The sequence below is a fragment of the Ipomoea nil genome, unplaced genomic scaffold (genome assembly GCF_001879475.1).
Source record: "Ipomoea nil cultivar Tokyo-kokei standard unplaced genomic scaffold, Asagao_1.1 scaffold3321, whole genome shotgun sequence".
In the NCBI taxonomy this organism is placed as follows: domain Eukaryota; kingdom Viridiplantae; phylum Streptophyta; class Magnoliopsida; order Solanales; family Convolvulaceae; genus Ipomoea; species Ipomoea nil.
In genome coordinates this window covers 4,880,443-4,893,885 of record NW_017619749.1, presented here as the reverse complement: position 1 = coordinate 4,893,885, position 13,443 = coordinate 4,880,443, and the positions used below count along the sequence as shown (strand labels likewise).

Genomic DNA, 13,443 nt, shown 5'->3' with positions numbered 1-13,443 from the left:
CACAGGTGGGGCATAGAAATTATCCCACCGATCTTCATAATGGTCGGTCGGCCCAAGATGATGTTGTGGACGCAATGGAGATTGACCACAACGAATTCTAACTCCGTCTTGATCGACTTCGGGGCCGTGCCGATTTCGACCGGGAGCGTTATCTTTCCCTCGGGGTAAATAAGGGTCCCGGTAAATCCAGACAGTGGTACACCGACCGGAGTCAGCTCCTTCCTGTCTAGTCCAAGCTTCTCAAACACGTCCAAATAAAGGACGTTCACACTGCTGTCATGCCATGGTCACCGCTGCTGGGTTGATCTTCGAGGGTGAAGGTTATGGGCTCCATCTTTTGCCTCTTCCCAGTCTCCCGGGAGTCCACTATGGCGACCGGGCAATTACTCCGCGGTCGGGAAGCGTCTTCCAATCCACCGAAAATAACGTGGATGGTCGGCTTTCCTGCTGGTCGGCTGCTAGATGGAGGGTCAGGGTCCCGTCAGTCATCGCGGCGATCGTCTCTACGATCGTCTCTTCGGTCCTGACCTGACCGATCTGAGCGGTGATGAGAGCGCCGCTGTTCTCTCCGATCGGTATTCCTCTTGGGGTCCTCTCTTCTCCCCACACACTTGTCCAACTTCCCTAGATTGAGCAAGTCTTCCAACAGTTGGAGCAAGTGGGTACACTCTTCAGTGTCATGCCCAGCACATCGATGGTAAGCGCAATGCTTACTCTTGTCAGGGCCATCTCGATCGGGATGGGGAAGCTTGATGAGGTTGCATGACTGAGCATACTGCATGGCCTCCGCTGCCGATCGGTTTAAGGCCGTAAACTCACCAGTCCTGGTGCGGGATCGGGGATGATCGTCACCCAGTCGGTGTTCCGCCCGGCCAGCCGGTTTACGAGATGAAGACCCGACCTCCTGCGAGTGCTTCACAGCGTTCGCCTCGCCAGCATTGGCATAATCTGTGACCCTTCGAAGGGCTTCCTCATACGTGGCCGGGGGGTGTAAAATGAAGGAGTAAAAGACATTTTTGGTCCTAGACTTATAGTGGCTTGGACAATTTTAGTCCTTTATAAAAAAATTTGCCATTTTATGGACAGAGTTATTGTGGCGAGGACATTTTTGGTCCTACGTCTATATTTCTGTTAGATAACCGTATGAGAGAGAGGGGAAATTACGTCAATTTAGGCTATCTCCTTCTATCTATTATATCAATGTGTGTTTGGCGGCTTCGATTCTCCTTCTTTCTATTTGATTAGTAACATGTTTGGCGGCTTCGATTCTCCGGCAATTTCTTGGTACAACTGCAACTTGGACTCTCCAACTCTTTCGAATTATGACCGAGAAGAAAACAAAACACACATAGATATAATAGATAGAAGGAGATAGCCTAAATTGACGTAATTACCCATCTCTCAGACGGTTATCTAACAGAAATATAGACGGAGGACCAAAAATGTCCTCGCCACAATAACTCTGTCCATAAAATGACAAATTTTTTTATAAAGGACTAAAATTGTCCAAGCCACTATAAATTTAGGACTAAAAATGTCTTTTACTCTAAAATGAAGTCTTGATATAAATACCCCGCCCGGAGAGAGATGTGCAACATGTGGGTGGCGGTGACATCGTCCATGGGCTCTACCTCCCCGACCGCCGCCTTCCACTTGGTGAGGAAGTCGGTCAAGCTCTCGCCTTCAAGTTGCTTGGCCTTCTCCAGATACATATAAGGCTTCCTCACCACTTTGGAAGTGATGAACTTCCTCACAAACTTGACCGCCAGGGTGTCAAACCTGTCGATCGAACCCGGCTGCAAAGTTCGGAACCACTCCGCCGCTCGACCGGTAAGCATGGAGTAGAAAGCCCTGCACATCACGGCGTCCGACACACCCTTCAGCGTCATATTGCTGTAGAAATCGTTGACGTGAGCCTCAGGGTCTGACCGGCCATCATAGCTCTTCTCTCCAGAGACCTTTAAATCGAGCGGGTAAGGCTGAGCCATTACCGCCGCTGTGAAAGGCGTCTGGTGCAGGGTCGGTTGTCCAACCGGGGTTGCTGCAGGGTGCGCATTTCTGAATTGCGCAAATTCTGCCTGGAGGTTATAGAGTAATCCTCGGGTCTCGTTGAGCTCAGCGGCTTGGGCTGTATCCCGAGCGCGTCGTCGTCGATGAGATCTCCACCCGCTATACCCAGATGAGGCCTCCTGGCTAGCCTCCTGCATCTGTACGTCTTCTTGCCCGCGGTTCGGGTCTTGGGGTCCCAAACGCTGGCGCATCTCTGGTCGAAGACGATCAAAAGCTGCCGCTCGGGCAGTTTCTTCAGGGTCCTCCGCTTGGACGGGGGCCTCGACCGCTTGCCGGGCCTGCGCTGGTGCCTCCATCGCATCAGCACCCCCCGACCCCAATCGCGAATGAGCCGAGCGTCGAGCCCGGGATGCGGACTGACGCTGCGGCTCTACCTGTGCGGTCGGTTGTACTGGAGGGGCGGCGGCTGGAGCTGTGTAAGCAGGCGTATATGGTGGATAACCAACCGGGGGAGTGTAGTACATCGGTTGGCTAGGCCAATACCCGTACGGTGGAGGTGGGACCGGGTATGGATATTGGCCGGGATACATCATCGGCTGCTGCTGATATGTCTGACCGGGTGTTGGGTATCCCGGTTGTATGTAATTCACCGGTTGTTGGGCCACCGGGTATGTGTTAGACGGATGCGGTGGTGAGAGATTGAGATTGAGCTCTACCGTCTGACCTTGCTGTTGAGTGGCGTAGTGCCCAGATGAACTCGCTGCGTCCGCTTGGTCGTCGGCGAAGTTGTTTTGAGCCCACGGATACATGATTGGAAAGGGAGCGGTGCTCGTCAAGACGTTGCTTTCTCGCACGGGTCCCCACGGACGGCGCCAAAATGATACTGCTAATTATACGTAAGCAATATGAAATGAACCCGAGACCAATTAAAGCGAATAAAGGTCTTTATTGATCACGGTAAAGGTCCTAAGTACAATCTACTTGGTTGCTCTGAGTGCCGACTGACTGCGGTCGGGATTCTCTAACAACAACCTATCGATCGTCCAAAAGTCCACTACACTGTAGCTACTGTGGGTATTTATAGCCGCTGCGCCTGGAGACACGACTCCGGTCGTTCGGCATGTTCTCCACGTAGCCACCACGTGTCATCCTCCCAGGTGCCCTGCCTGTCGTCGTAGAGAGCCGCCACGTGTCCTGTACCAGCTCTCTCGCCAAAGGGCTACCGCTCGGTGGTCGACACTTCCACTCGGGCAACTCCCGGTCGGACCCCGACCGGGTTCTTCACACGAAGCCCGACCTGTTATCTGCAAAGACAAAGAAGAAAGAACGAAGGCAGCTTGATCGGTGTAAGGCTTATGTCGGTCGGGATATCTCCTACCATTCCTCTAATCACCCAATAAGGAAAATAATAACAATGAGTTTGATTGCAAATTTCTCTTGTCACTGAAAAAGGTAAATAAAGAAAATAGACTTGGTCAGCACAAGTTTAGCTCATTAGTTCAATAGACACTATACAATATTTAGAAAAATAGACCAAAATTCAAAACTCAATTGCAGTAATGTGGAATTATGTCTAAAGTAGACAAATCACTTTTGCGCACCACCTTGTATTAGTTACAAGTTTATCTCATCACCCAATTTGGTAAATAATAATTATGTCAAACTTATACTCCGTAATAAATATAAGTATAACATTTGTTTGTAAATAACGTTCTATATATAATGTATTACACTTAAAAGTGTTTTAAAATTTGGTACTTAAAGGATAATACAATATATATATATATTTATATATATATATATATATATATATGGAATGGTTCAGGTGCGATAAAAGATTCTCCTCGTGCGGTTGTGCGGTTGACGCATCTTTAAACATTAAAAAAAAAAAAAAAAAAAACGCTTGTCTGGAAGAAAATTTTGTTCTTGCGGGTCTGAATCACCCATCAGTTCAAAAGTTTTGTTATTCTTGAGGGTCTGAACCACCCATCAGTCCAAAAGTTTTGTCTCACAGAGAAGGTACGCGAAGAAGAAACACGACGCACATTAAGCACAAACCCCACGCACATTAAGCACAAAATTCACGCACCTTAAGCACGAAACTCACGCACCTTAAGTTTTGTTCTTGTGGGTCTGAACCACCCATCAGTTCATACATTTTCTTCTTCTTGAAAGTCTGAATTACCCGTGACTCACAGAGAAGGTGCGCGAAGAAGAAACACGTCGCACATTAAGTACAAAACTCACGCACATTAAATTTGACCTAGTTACAAAAATTTATAAATTGCCACCGTTTTTTTTTTTTTTATTTTATTTTATTTCTATAATCCTGGACGTTGATCTCAACAAAATCAATGACTCTCCTCTCACTGCACAACCGCACCAGAACCTAATTATATATATATATATATATATATATATATATATATATATATATATATATATATATATATATATATATATATATATATACTAGTTTTTTACGCACATTGCGCGATTGGGATAATGCCCAATGTTTTTTTTTTTAAATAAGTACTTTAAAGTATATTAAGGCAAGATTATATTGAAATTGTTCATGCATAGATAATTGAAGGTTGAATTTGCGTATTTAAATAGGTAATTCTTCTCGCAAAGGTTGAGTCCCCAACCCCAAGGGCCCCCCACACTCCGACCCGACAGAGCATTGTGGGAAGTTGTAAATCACGGTGACTCAATGGTTCAGCAGACAGGACCAAATGCCGGTGCGAACAAGGAATCTACCCACTTTGGACATAATTCCCGCACTGCCGCCGCCGAGGTTCAAACCTTGGTCTCTTCTCCCAAATACTGCCCACTAAACCATTGAGCTAAGCCCGTGCGGGTTAAATAGGTAATTCTAAGTTTACAAATGCAAGATAATATAGTCAGGATTGATTATAATTGTCAATAAAATAATTGTATAGGTATGGTTGAAACCAAATACGGGACATAAGGGAGAACAAATAAAAATTAGGGCATAAAATATTAAATATATACTAATATTGTTTGAGGAGATTTCGACATTAGGATTTGTGGTTAAGTTCTATTAAGACTTTAATATTAGAATTAGATTAATGGTGTAATTATAATTCTATATTAGACGTTAATATTAGAATTAGACTAACGGTGAATTAACGGAAAAGTTAAATGGATAATCATATAATTAAGGATAAATTAGAAAAACATTCAAAAAAATTAAAACCTGAACAATTTGAACCATTCATTTGATTTAATAATTTGACGGTCATTTTTTCTATCCAATGTTAATAATTAAATAAATTCGTTGGTCAAATCCGCTAATATAATCCGCTAACTACTGATTGTCAAACAAGGACATTGCAAGGTAGTTCTCACTCTAATTTGTTGTGTGATTTGAATACTCTCTTTGTCACAAAATCTCAAGTAGTTAATATGGTTGGCTTTAATTAATTATATATTTTTTTAATTTTTTCATGGTATTAATAAAATACTTGGTAAATAAATATATAGCATTATTTTGTATTATAACTTTGATATTTAATTAGAAAAATAGTGCACAAAAAAAATAATAGACAATGTAGTGAATATAATTAAATTGATGAATTTGAATGTAAAAATTTTTACATTTGAGAAAAATAAAGACAATATAACTAATGAAAATATTTATCTTAATTAATTTATTGATAATGAATAATTTTTTTGTAAGGACAATGTAGCGAATATAATTAATTAATAAATTTGAATATAAAGAATTTTTATATTGTAGAAAAATAAAGACAATATAACTAATACAATTATTTCTCTTATTTAATTTATTGATAATGAATAATTTTTTTTTTTGAATAAAGGCATTGTGGACACATCATTCTAAATTAAAGAAATGCATATCTATAATTTTTTGTTGTAGCTACTAAATTATTATTTATATATAATTTAATAAGAGTAAAATAGAGTACTAATTATGCCAACTTTGATTGGGATGAGGTTCGAACCTAAGACCTTTTTTTTATTGAAATCAATGAGTAAGTTAACGGTGAACTAACGGCAATTCTTAAAATTTTAACGGAATTAGTAACGGTGTGTGGGTATTTTATGAAATTTTAGTGTAAAATTTAAATCTTATCAATCTTTTAATCAATCTGAGCCATTCATTTGATTAAAATCTGTGACCGCCATTTTTTCTACCCATTATAGGCCTAACTCTCTTGGGCTCTTATTAGTATATATATATATATATATATATATATATATATATATATATATAATATATATATATATATATATATATATATATATATATAGTAGAAATTTAAATCTTATCAATCTTTTAATCAATCTGAGCCATTCATTTGATTAAAATCTGTGACCGCCATTTTTTCTACCCATTATAGGCCTAACTCTCTTGGGCTCTTATTAGTATAGTATATATATATATATATATATATATATATATATATATATATATATATATATATATAATACTTATCCATTACGAAAATTTTAAATCTCTGTATTGTATAACAATTATGGAGTGCAATATATCAAATTGTAAAACAAATCAGTTATCTTGATTTAAATCTTTGAACATGTTTTGATGTATGTAAAATGTTATTTTGAATAGTTTAATTTTAAATTTTTAGTTGTATAGAGTATTTATTTGATCATGTTTAATAATTTGTGTACAAATTTAAGAAAATCTGATTGAATTAAAAATTATAATTGTGTAAATATTTGATATTAAATTTTTTAATTTCTAAAAGTTTTAATATATCTCTTATGCATAGTGAAATATAATTTTTTATTTTTACAAGACATAAAAAAATGCTGATTTTTTAAAATCAATTTTTTTTAAAAAAAAAAATCAGATATATGACAATATGACATAAAGAATTTTAGAATTTTTCCGCAAACAGCTTGAATAATATATTTTTTAAAATAATATTTTAAAACATGCTAAAAGTATTCGTACGATCATTTTAACTAGTTTCTACCCCGCCGTGAGGGGTGTTTCTTTTACGAGTGGGAAGTTGGGAACTGGGGAGCGGCGATCGCTATTTCCGATACCTTTCCGATTTCAGCAATCTTTTTCTTCAAAAAGAAGATTTCTAGAAAAACTCCCAATCTGCAACAGACGCGAAATCGATCTCAACTCAACGCAAATTATCGTTTCATACAACCTCCTAATCCAGGTAACGCAATTTAGTATCTCATACAGTAATTCATGCTGTTATATATATATGCATAATTCGATAATCATCTAGCAATAGATTGTTCATCGTTTGGAAATGATCTTTTAATGCTCGATTTTGTTATTATCACTTTTGTGTGTGTTTTTTTAGAAATATGTTATAATTGAGTCTCCTTTGCATTGATGTCGAGCTGTTATTGACTACACAAATCATCTCACCTTTTGATGAACTTCGGAAGTTTTTCATAACTTGATCTCCTGAAACTGCGGTTGGTTTGGAGTTAAGTGAGATATTCCGTGTATCTGTGGTGCTTGGAAGTTGGATTATAGTTCGCAGAGTTAGTATCTGGACTATTCGATTAATCTTGGTTATTTATTTATAAAATGTGTTCTCAAGATTGAAAGTTTGAAACTAGTTCTCTTAGTGGACATATGCTTACTTGTATTTAATGGAGTTTTGTTGTTGTTGGTTTCAAATTTACAGTGTACTTTAATTTGCTTATTGTAGTAATAAGTTATTGCTTATGAATTAGTGTTGATCACAGAATAAATTATTCTGTTAAACAATCTATCAATAATTATGTATGGCCTTTGGAGTTTCTTTCTATCCTTCTTGTTATATGTTGGAATGTTAAGTGTAGTGAAACATTCACAGGCTGTCTTGCATTTCATATTTGAGTTAATGGAGTTAAACAACCTTTTACCACACTGATCCATCTCTTCATGAAAGGATGAAATTTCCCTCTCTTACTTTTCACAGAAAGGATGATTTCCCTGCTCTAACTTTCAATTTGTAATTTGTAGGAAATGGATGAGGGTTCTGAGAAGAATGCTGGGAACAGTGCTAGCAATGTGCCTACCACAACCACACCGACCAGTACTGAAGTAAAGGAAAAGAAGAAGAAAAAGAAGGGACTGTTGTCTAGAATATGGAATGCAATATTCAGATCACATGGAGATGATTTTGAGAAGAGACTGAAATATATTTCAAAGGAGGAGGCTGCTATTATTGCAAGAATTAAAAAACGTTCACAAAGTTGGAGAGGAAAGACCAGGCACCTGATTATACTTTCTGTACTGTTTGAGGTAATGCTTCCTTTCACATATTCTATTATTTTAGTATAAGCCGAATGCATGAATTTTCAGATCCTTTCTGATCTCCCTTTAATTAACACATCTTTTGGATTATGATGCTCACTTTTGCTGCAGAGTCTCGTTCTGCTTGCTAAAGAAACTGTTTCTTTGTTGCATTATTTATGTTAAAGCTTAATGACATATTTGTACACTGATTCATGTGCATCTAACCACTTATATTTGGGCTGGGCAACCATGGTCAGGTCTTAAGTAGAAAGAATTTGTTAACCCATGCCCTTAAGTGATAACCCTTGATGGTTGCTGACTTGCTTTGCACACAAAATTTAATTTCTGGTGTCTTATTTTTTGAGTAGCTTTTTATAGCAACTTTGGTTTGCTATTAACCCCTTTGATATTGGTGACTTTATAAGCATTTCTCTTGTAGTGTTGCACTTTTCGTAACTCCCCTGAAATGTTGTTCAATGAATTGATTGATAGTCTCAGGCTCTGCTTTAATTTGATTGATGTTGAACTGTATTAAATGTATTAACTTTCTTTACTTTTGGTTGTGGAATGCAAAGCTGGCAAGCACCCTACTTAATATTTGTTGTGCTATTATTTTGATATGATACATTTCTACGATTCACTTGTTAGAAAGAATGACATGTTTGTAAGAGTCTTGGCTTAGGAAGTTGTATTCAATGGCAGGTTATTGCAGTGGCTTATGCTATCATGACTACAAGATCACTTGACTTAGACTGGAAAATGAGGGCTTTGCGAGTTTTGCCTATGTTTCTATTACCTTGCTTATCTTTCCTTACTTACTCAGTGATTGGAAGCTTCATGACGATGCGTAAGTACTTTGTCTTACTTAGACTAACTATGCCAAACCAAGTTCTCTTAGTTTACTTCCAGTCTGTCCTTTGGAACTTATTCATTCATTATGGCTTCTTTATAGGTGAACGGAAGGACCAGAAAACCTTGGAAAAGCTTCGGGCTGAAAGGCAAGCCAAGATTGATGAGCTTAAAGAGAAGACCAATTATTATACTACGCAACAACTCATTCAGGTTGAGATAAATCGATACATGTATTTTGTTGCTTCTTTCGAATATTTCACCTGGTTATACTATATCACACCTTTGATTTTTTGGCCATTATAGTTTTACTGAAGCACTGATGGGAATAGTTGGCAATAGATTTGAACCATATCAACAATCAGATCATGCTTTGTGTAGCATAATCTACCATCTTGATAACAGCAAGGATTAGATGGGTCTCTTATCTCAGTGTTGAATTTTTGGTGCAGAGGTATGATACCGACCCAGCAGCCAAGGCAGCTGCTGCTACTGTACTTGCATCCAAGCTTGGTGCTGATAGTGGCTTGAAAGTTTATGTGGGAGATGAGTCTAAGCAAAATTCCCCTAGTGGAAGTAGCAGTGACGTTGAGGTTGCGCAGTCTGGGGGACTACGAAATCGAAAGCACGTCCAAACAAGATCTACTAGCACTGGAAGTACTACAGCGGATCATCCTGAAGATGAAATGCTTAGACAACTTGATGGTTCTGATATGAGCCATTATCATCAGCAGGCTGTTGAGCATTATAATCCAACAAGTTCTAGCACACAAGATGGAGGATGGTTAGCACGAATTGCGGCACTGCTTGTTGGAGAGGATCCAACACAATCTTATGCACTGATCTGTGGTAGCTGTCATATGCACAATGGTAGGAATTAGGTTGTGATACATCATTTTCTGTAATTGGAATTCATGAGTTTGCAGGAGTATGCGAATGTATAATCATGTTTGCTTTGCAGGCCTTGCTAGAAAGGAAGATTTTCCTTACATTACATACTATTGCCCACATTGCAAGACTTTGAATAGGCCTAAGCATCTTGGAGATCTTGTCACATCAGCTTCCACTCCTTCCAGCATATCCCATTTAACATCCTCTTCTGCCGAGCCTGAGGCTGAGGCTGAGGCGATTCAAAATCCTAGTGGGTCTATTTTGGATAATGTCTCTGCCAGTATCAGCTCTCTGGTTGATCCCTTGCTGACGAAGGAAGGTGATATGGTAGTATCTAATGCTCCTAGTAGTTGATATGCTTGTTTGTTTTGTTTTTGTTTTTTTGTTGTTGTTGTTTTTTTTTTGTTTTTTGTTTTTTGTTTGTTTGTGTTTTTTTTTTGTTTTTTTTTTCTTTTGTTTTTGTTTTTTGTGTGTATCAGATATAGGTTGGTTCCTCGCTTGTGTCTTTTTCTGTTTGCTAAGTTGCTGTAAACGTTGTAGAAAAGAGCATTTTTCCCCTTCGCACTCGCCTGAATATTTCTCAAATTTACCATGAGCCTATCTAGACTTCAAGTTTAGATGACTGAAATTTCGTGGAGTAAATGTACTTAGATAATGGAACATTTTTGTTCATTTCAATCCATGTTATTTTATGAGTCACGTAATCTTCTATGAAAATTATCAGTTTTGGTTTGGTCATAATTTGAAGTGTAGAATTTATCTATGAATTTTATTCGAAGTGGTATTTTTCATTCCTAGTGTATAACTTACATATTCATTTTATTCAAAGTGGTGTTTAATCATTTTTTATTTTGCAAGATTAATTTGGCTATTTAAGCACCAAACTTTTTTCTATGCAATTTTCAACTTAAGCGAATACATATCTTGGATAGGTTTAGTATCTTTGATCAAATTACCATTTCATCTTCAAATTTTTTTGTTAGGGTCTAACAAATCCATATGTGAATTAAAAAAAAAAAGGAAATCAAAAATATTCGTCATATTTCAAAGGGATTGATTTACGAGGTTGTTTGTTGTTTTCAAAATTAATTAACATATTTAGCGTTACATTTGAATCAAATCAACTAAAATATTACTAGGAAAGTTTTCTCAGACATTTGATTTATTTAAACACTTTACATATTTTTAAATCTCCACATATATACACACACATATATGTGTATGTGCGCGCGCACAAATTCTTTAATGTTATATGTATATGTAATATAAAATATATATTATAATATATATATACACTGCAATCAAAAGAATATGTTTGACAATGAAACATGTACGGAAGACAATTTGGCAAAAAAAAAAAAATGGTGTTTAAACTTTTTTAGTGAGTTGCGATTTTTTATGGTGATTAAAGATCTTTTCTTTAATGGTGAAGTATTATCTATCTTCAAATATATAAAGCAGTGACAAGTATGATGAAAGAATCAGATGCGTTATATTTATTTGAAAATATTTTTAGTCTAACACAAAAAATGATGGATATATAATTGAATAAGCTTTATATTCACGAGTTGGTATTCAAAAAAAAAAAAAAAAAAAACTTTATATTCACGAGTTACTTTGCAAAAACAAAAAAAAAAAATCATAATTGAAGATCTAGATGTCATTGTATTTTACGAAATTTAAACAGTTTTGTTAATGGAGGACAAAAAATATTACTAGGACCAAAGAATGATGATTTGAAAAAAAAAAGACTAAAGTGGATTGCCACATATAAATCTAGGATCGAAAATGAAATTAACTTTATTTTAAATTATCAAGAAATTTTGAACTTTCATAGTGAACGGATATTTGGTAGAGAGGAATTCCAATTCCTTTTCCACTTAGAGGGTGTTTGGTGTCATTAATTTTCTCCGTAAAGTTATTCTCATCAAACATATTCCTTAGAAAGGCAATTTATATTGTGGACTAGGGTTCACAGGGCACTGTATACTATAGTCCAACACACAGAATTTGATGTCATAATGTACAAATTCATGTTCATAATATACATAATTTATATTCATGATACACATACACATAAACACAATGTAATGAAAACACATAAACATTCAATACACAGAATTCGTGTTCATAATGCACGAAATTCATATTCATTATGTCATGTTTATGTGTATGTGTATTATGAACATAAATTTTATACATTATAAACATAAATTTTGTACATTATAAAATCAAATTATACATATTAGACCAAGGTCATCAGTGTACTGTCAACCCTAGCTCACGATATAGCGATTGCCTTAGAAATATTTTGATAATGTAATGATACATACTTCAAGGTGCATAGCAAACATATTCTTTATGTGGATCAAATACAATAATAAACCAACTGGGCCCATTCCTAAGTTACCCAAATAGTTTGGTAATGTATTGGGCCGGGGCTTACTATATTCAATTATCTCCAACAGGCAACAGCCACTCATCTCCCCTTTCCGCCCCACCCATGATTGCGTGAAATTAGGGTTTAGTGATGCCTCATTTCACCTATATATACGTTACGTCTGCATATATCGTCTCAATATAATCGCATATGCTCAGCCTCCATCCTCAACCTGTTTCATACTCTCTCGATTTCTCTACGATGTTTATTATCCAGAGAATTATATGTTTTTTTTTTTTTTTTTCATTTTTTGGTGAATATATTAGACGGAGCACTGATGAAATATTGAGAAAGTCATGCACCACTCTGACTTCTTTGAGAGTGATGATAATTTCTCCTACCCATATTATTTTCTGAGCTCCGTTTTCCTTTTTATTTTTTTTATTTTTTTTTTTAATTTTTGGATTTTGCAAAAGTATAATTTTTATGTGCCGAATGATGTGATCTTTCAGATCAACCATGATGCGGACCGTACAATTAGCTCAAAGCTTGTGTGGAAAACCTTTGGTTACTGATGGCTCAATATTTGCTTATTTATATTATTTGTAGTTTTCGAGAGAGGAAGATTGGGTTGGAGGATTGGGCGGAAGGTTGATCTTAGTTTGGATGAAATTTGGGAAGTGGAAAGAGAGTAAAGGGAAAGGGTTTTGGAGTGGGTGGATATGAAAGATTTGAAATTCTTAAAATGAATGCTCTAGTCTTTCCTATTCCTCCCATTCCAATCTTTTCCCATTAGAACTCCCTTTCCCACTCTTCCTTTCTGCAATGTTTTGGTTTGTCAATTGTCATTGAGTAATTTATGCTACTGGGTATATATTTGAAAAACATGCGATTATGTTATTGTTTTGGTTAACTGCTTTGTTATTTAGCATTAATTGTTTCCTTGGCTTTAGTTTATGGAATTCACTGCAGCTGCACCAAGGAAGAGTATCGGCGCTGCCATTGTTTGATTTGTTTCTCTTTCTATTGTGTATAAAATGGTAACTCA

At 36.8% G+C, this 13,443-nt stretch overlaps 1 protein-coding gene across 2 annotated transcripts; it reads left to right on the top strand.

The window, feature by feature from the left end:
- Positions 1–6,985: 6,985 nt before the first annotated feature.
- Positions 6,986–10,714, top strand: LOC109169902 (uncharacterized protein At2g24330). Of its 2 annotated transcripts, none has more exons than XM_019318804.1 (7): positions 6,986–7,196; positions 8,000–8,281; positions 8,978–9,122; positions 9,228–9,337; positions 9,577–9,994; positions 10,086–10,392; positions 10,479–10,714. In XM_019318804.1, the coding sequence occupies exons 2-6, from the start codon at positions 8,003–8,005 to the stop codon at positions 10,367–10,369; spliced, it is 1,236 nt and encodes a 411-aa protein (XP_019174349.1). In that variant the 5' UTR covers positions 6,986–7,196; positions 8,000–8,002; the 3' UTR covers positions 10,370–10,392; positions 10,479–10,714. The 2 variants fall into 2 exon arrangements, with proteins under 2 accessions (XP_019174349.1, XP_019174350.1); XM_019318805.1 differs by having other exon boundaries at positions 10,086–10,399; positions 10,480–10,714.
- Positions 10,715–13,443: the final 2,729 nt, after the last annotated feature.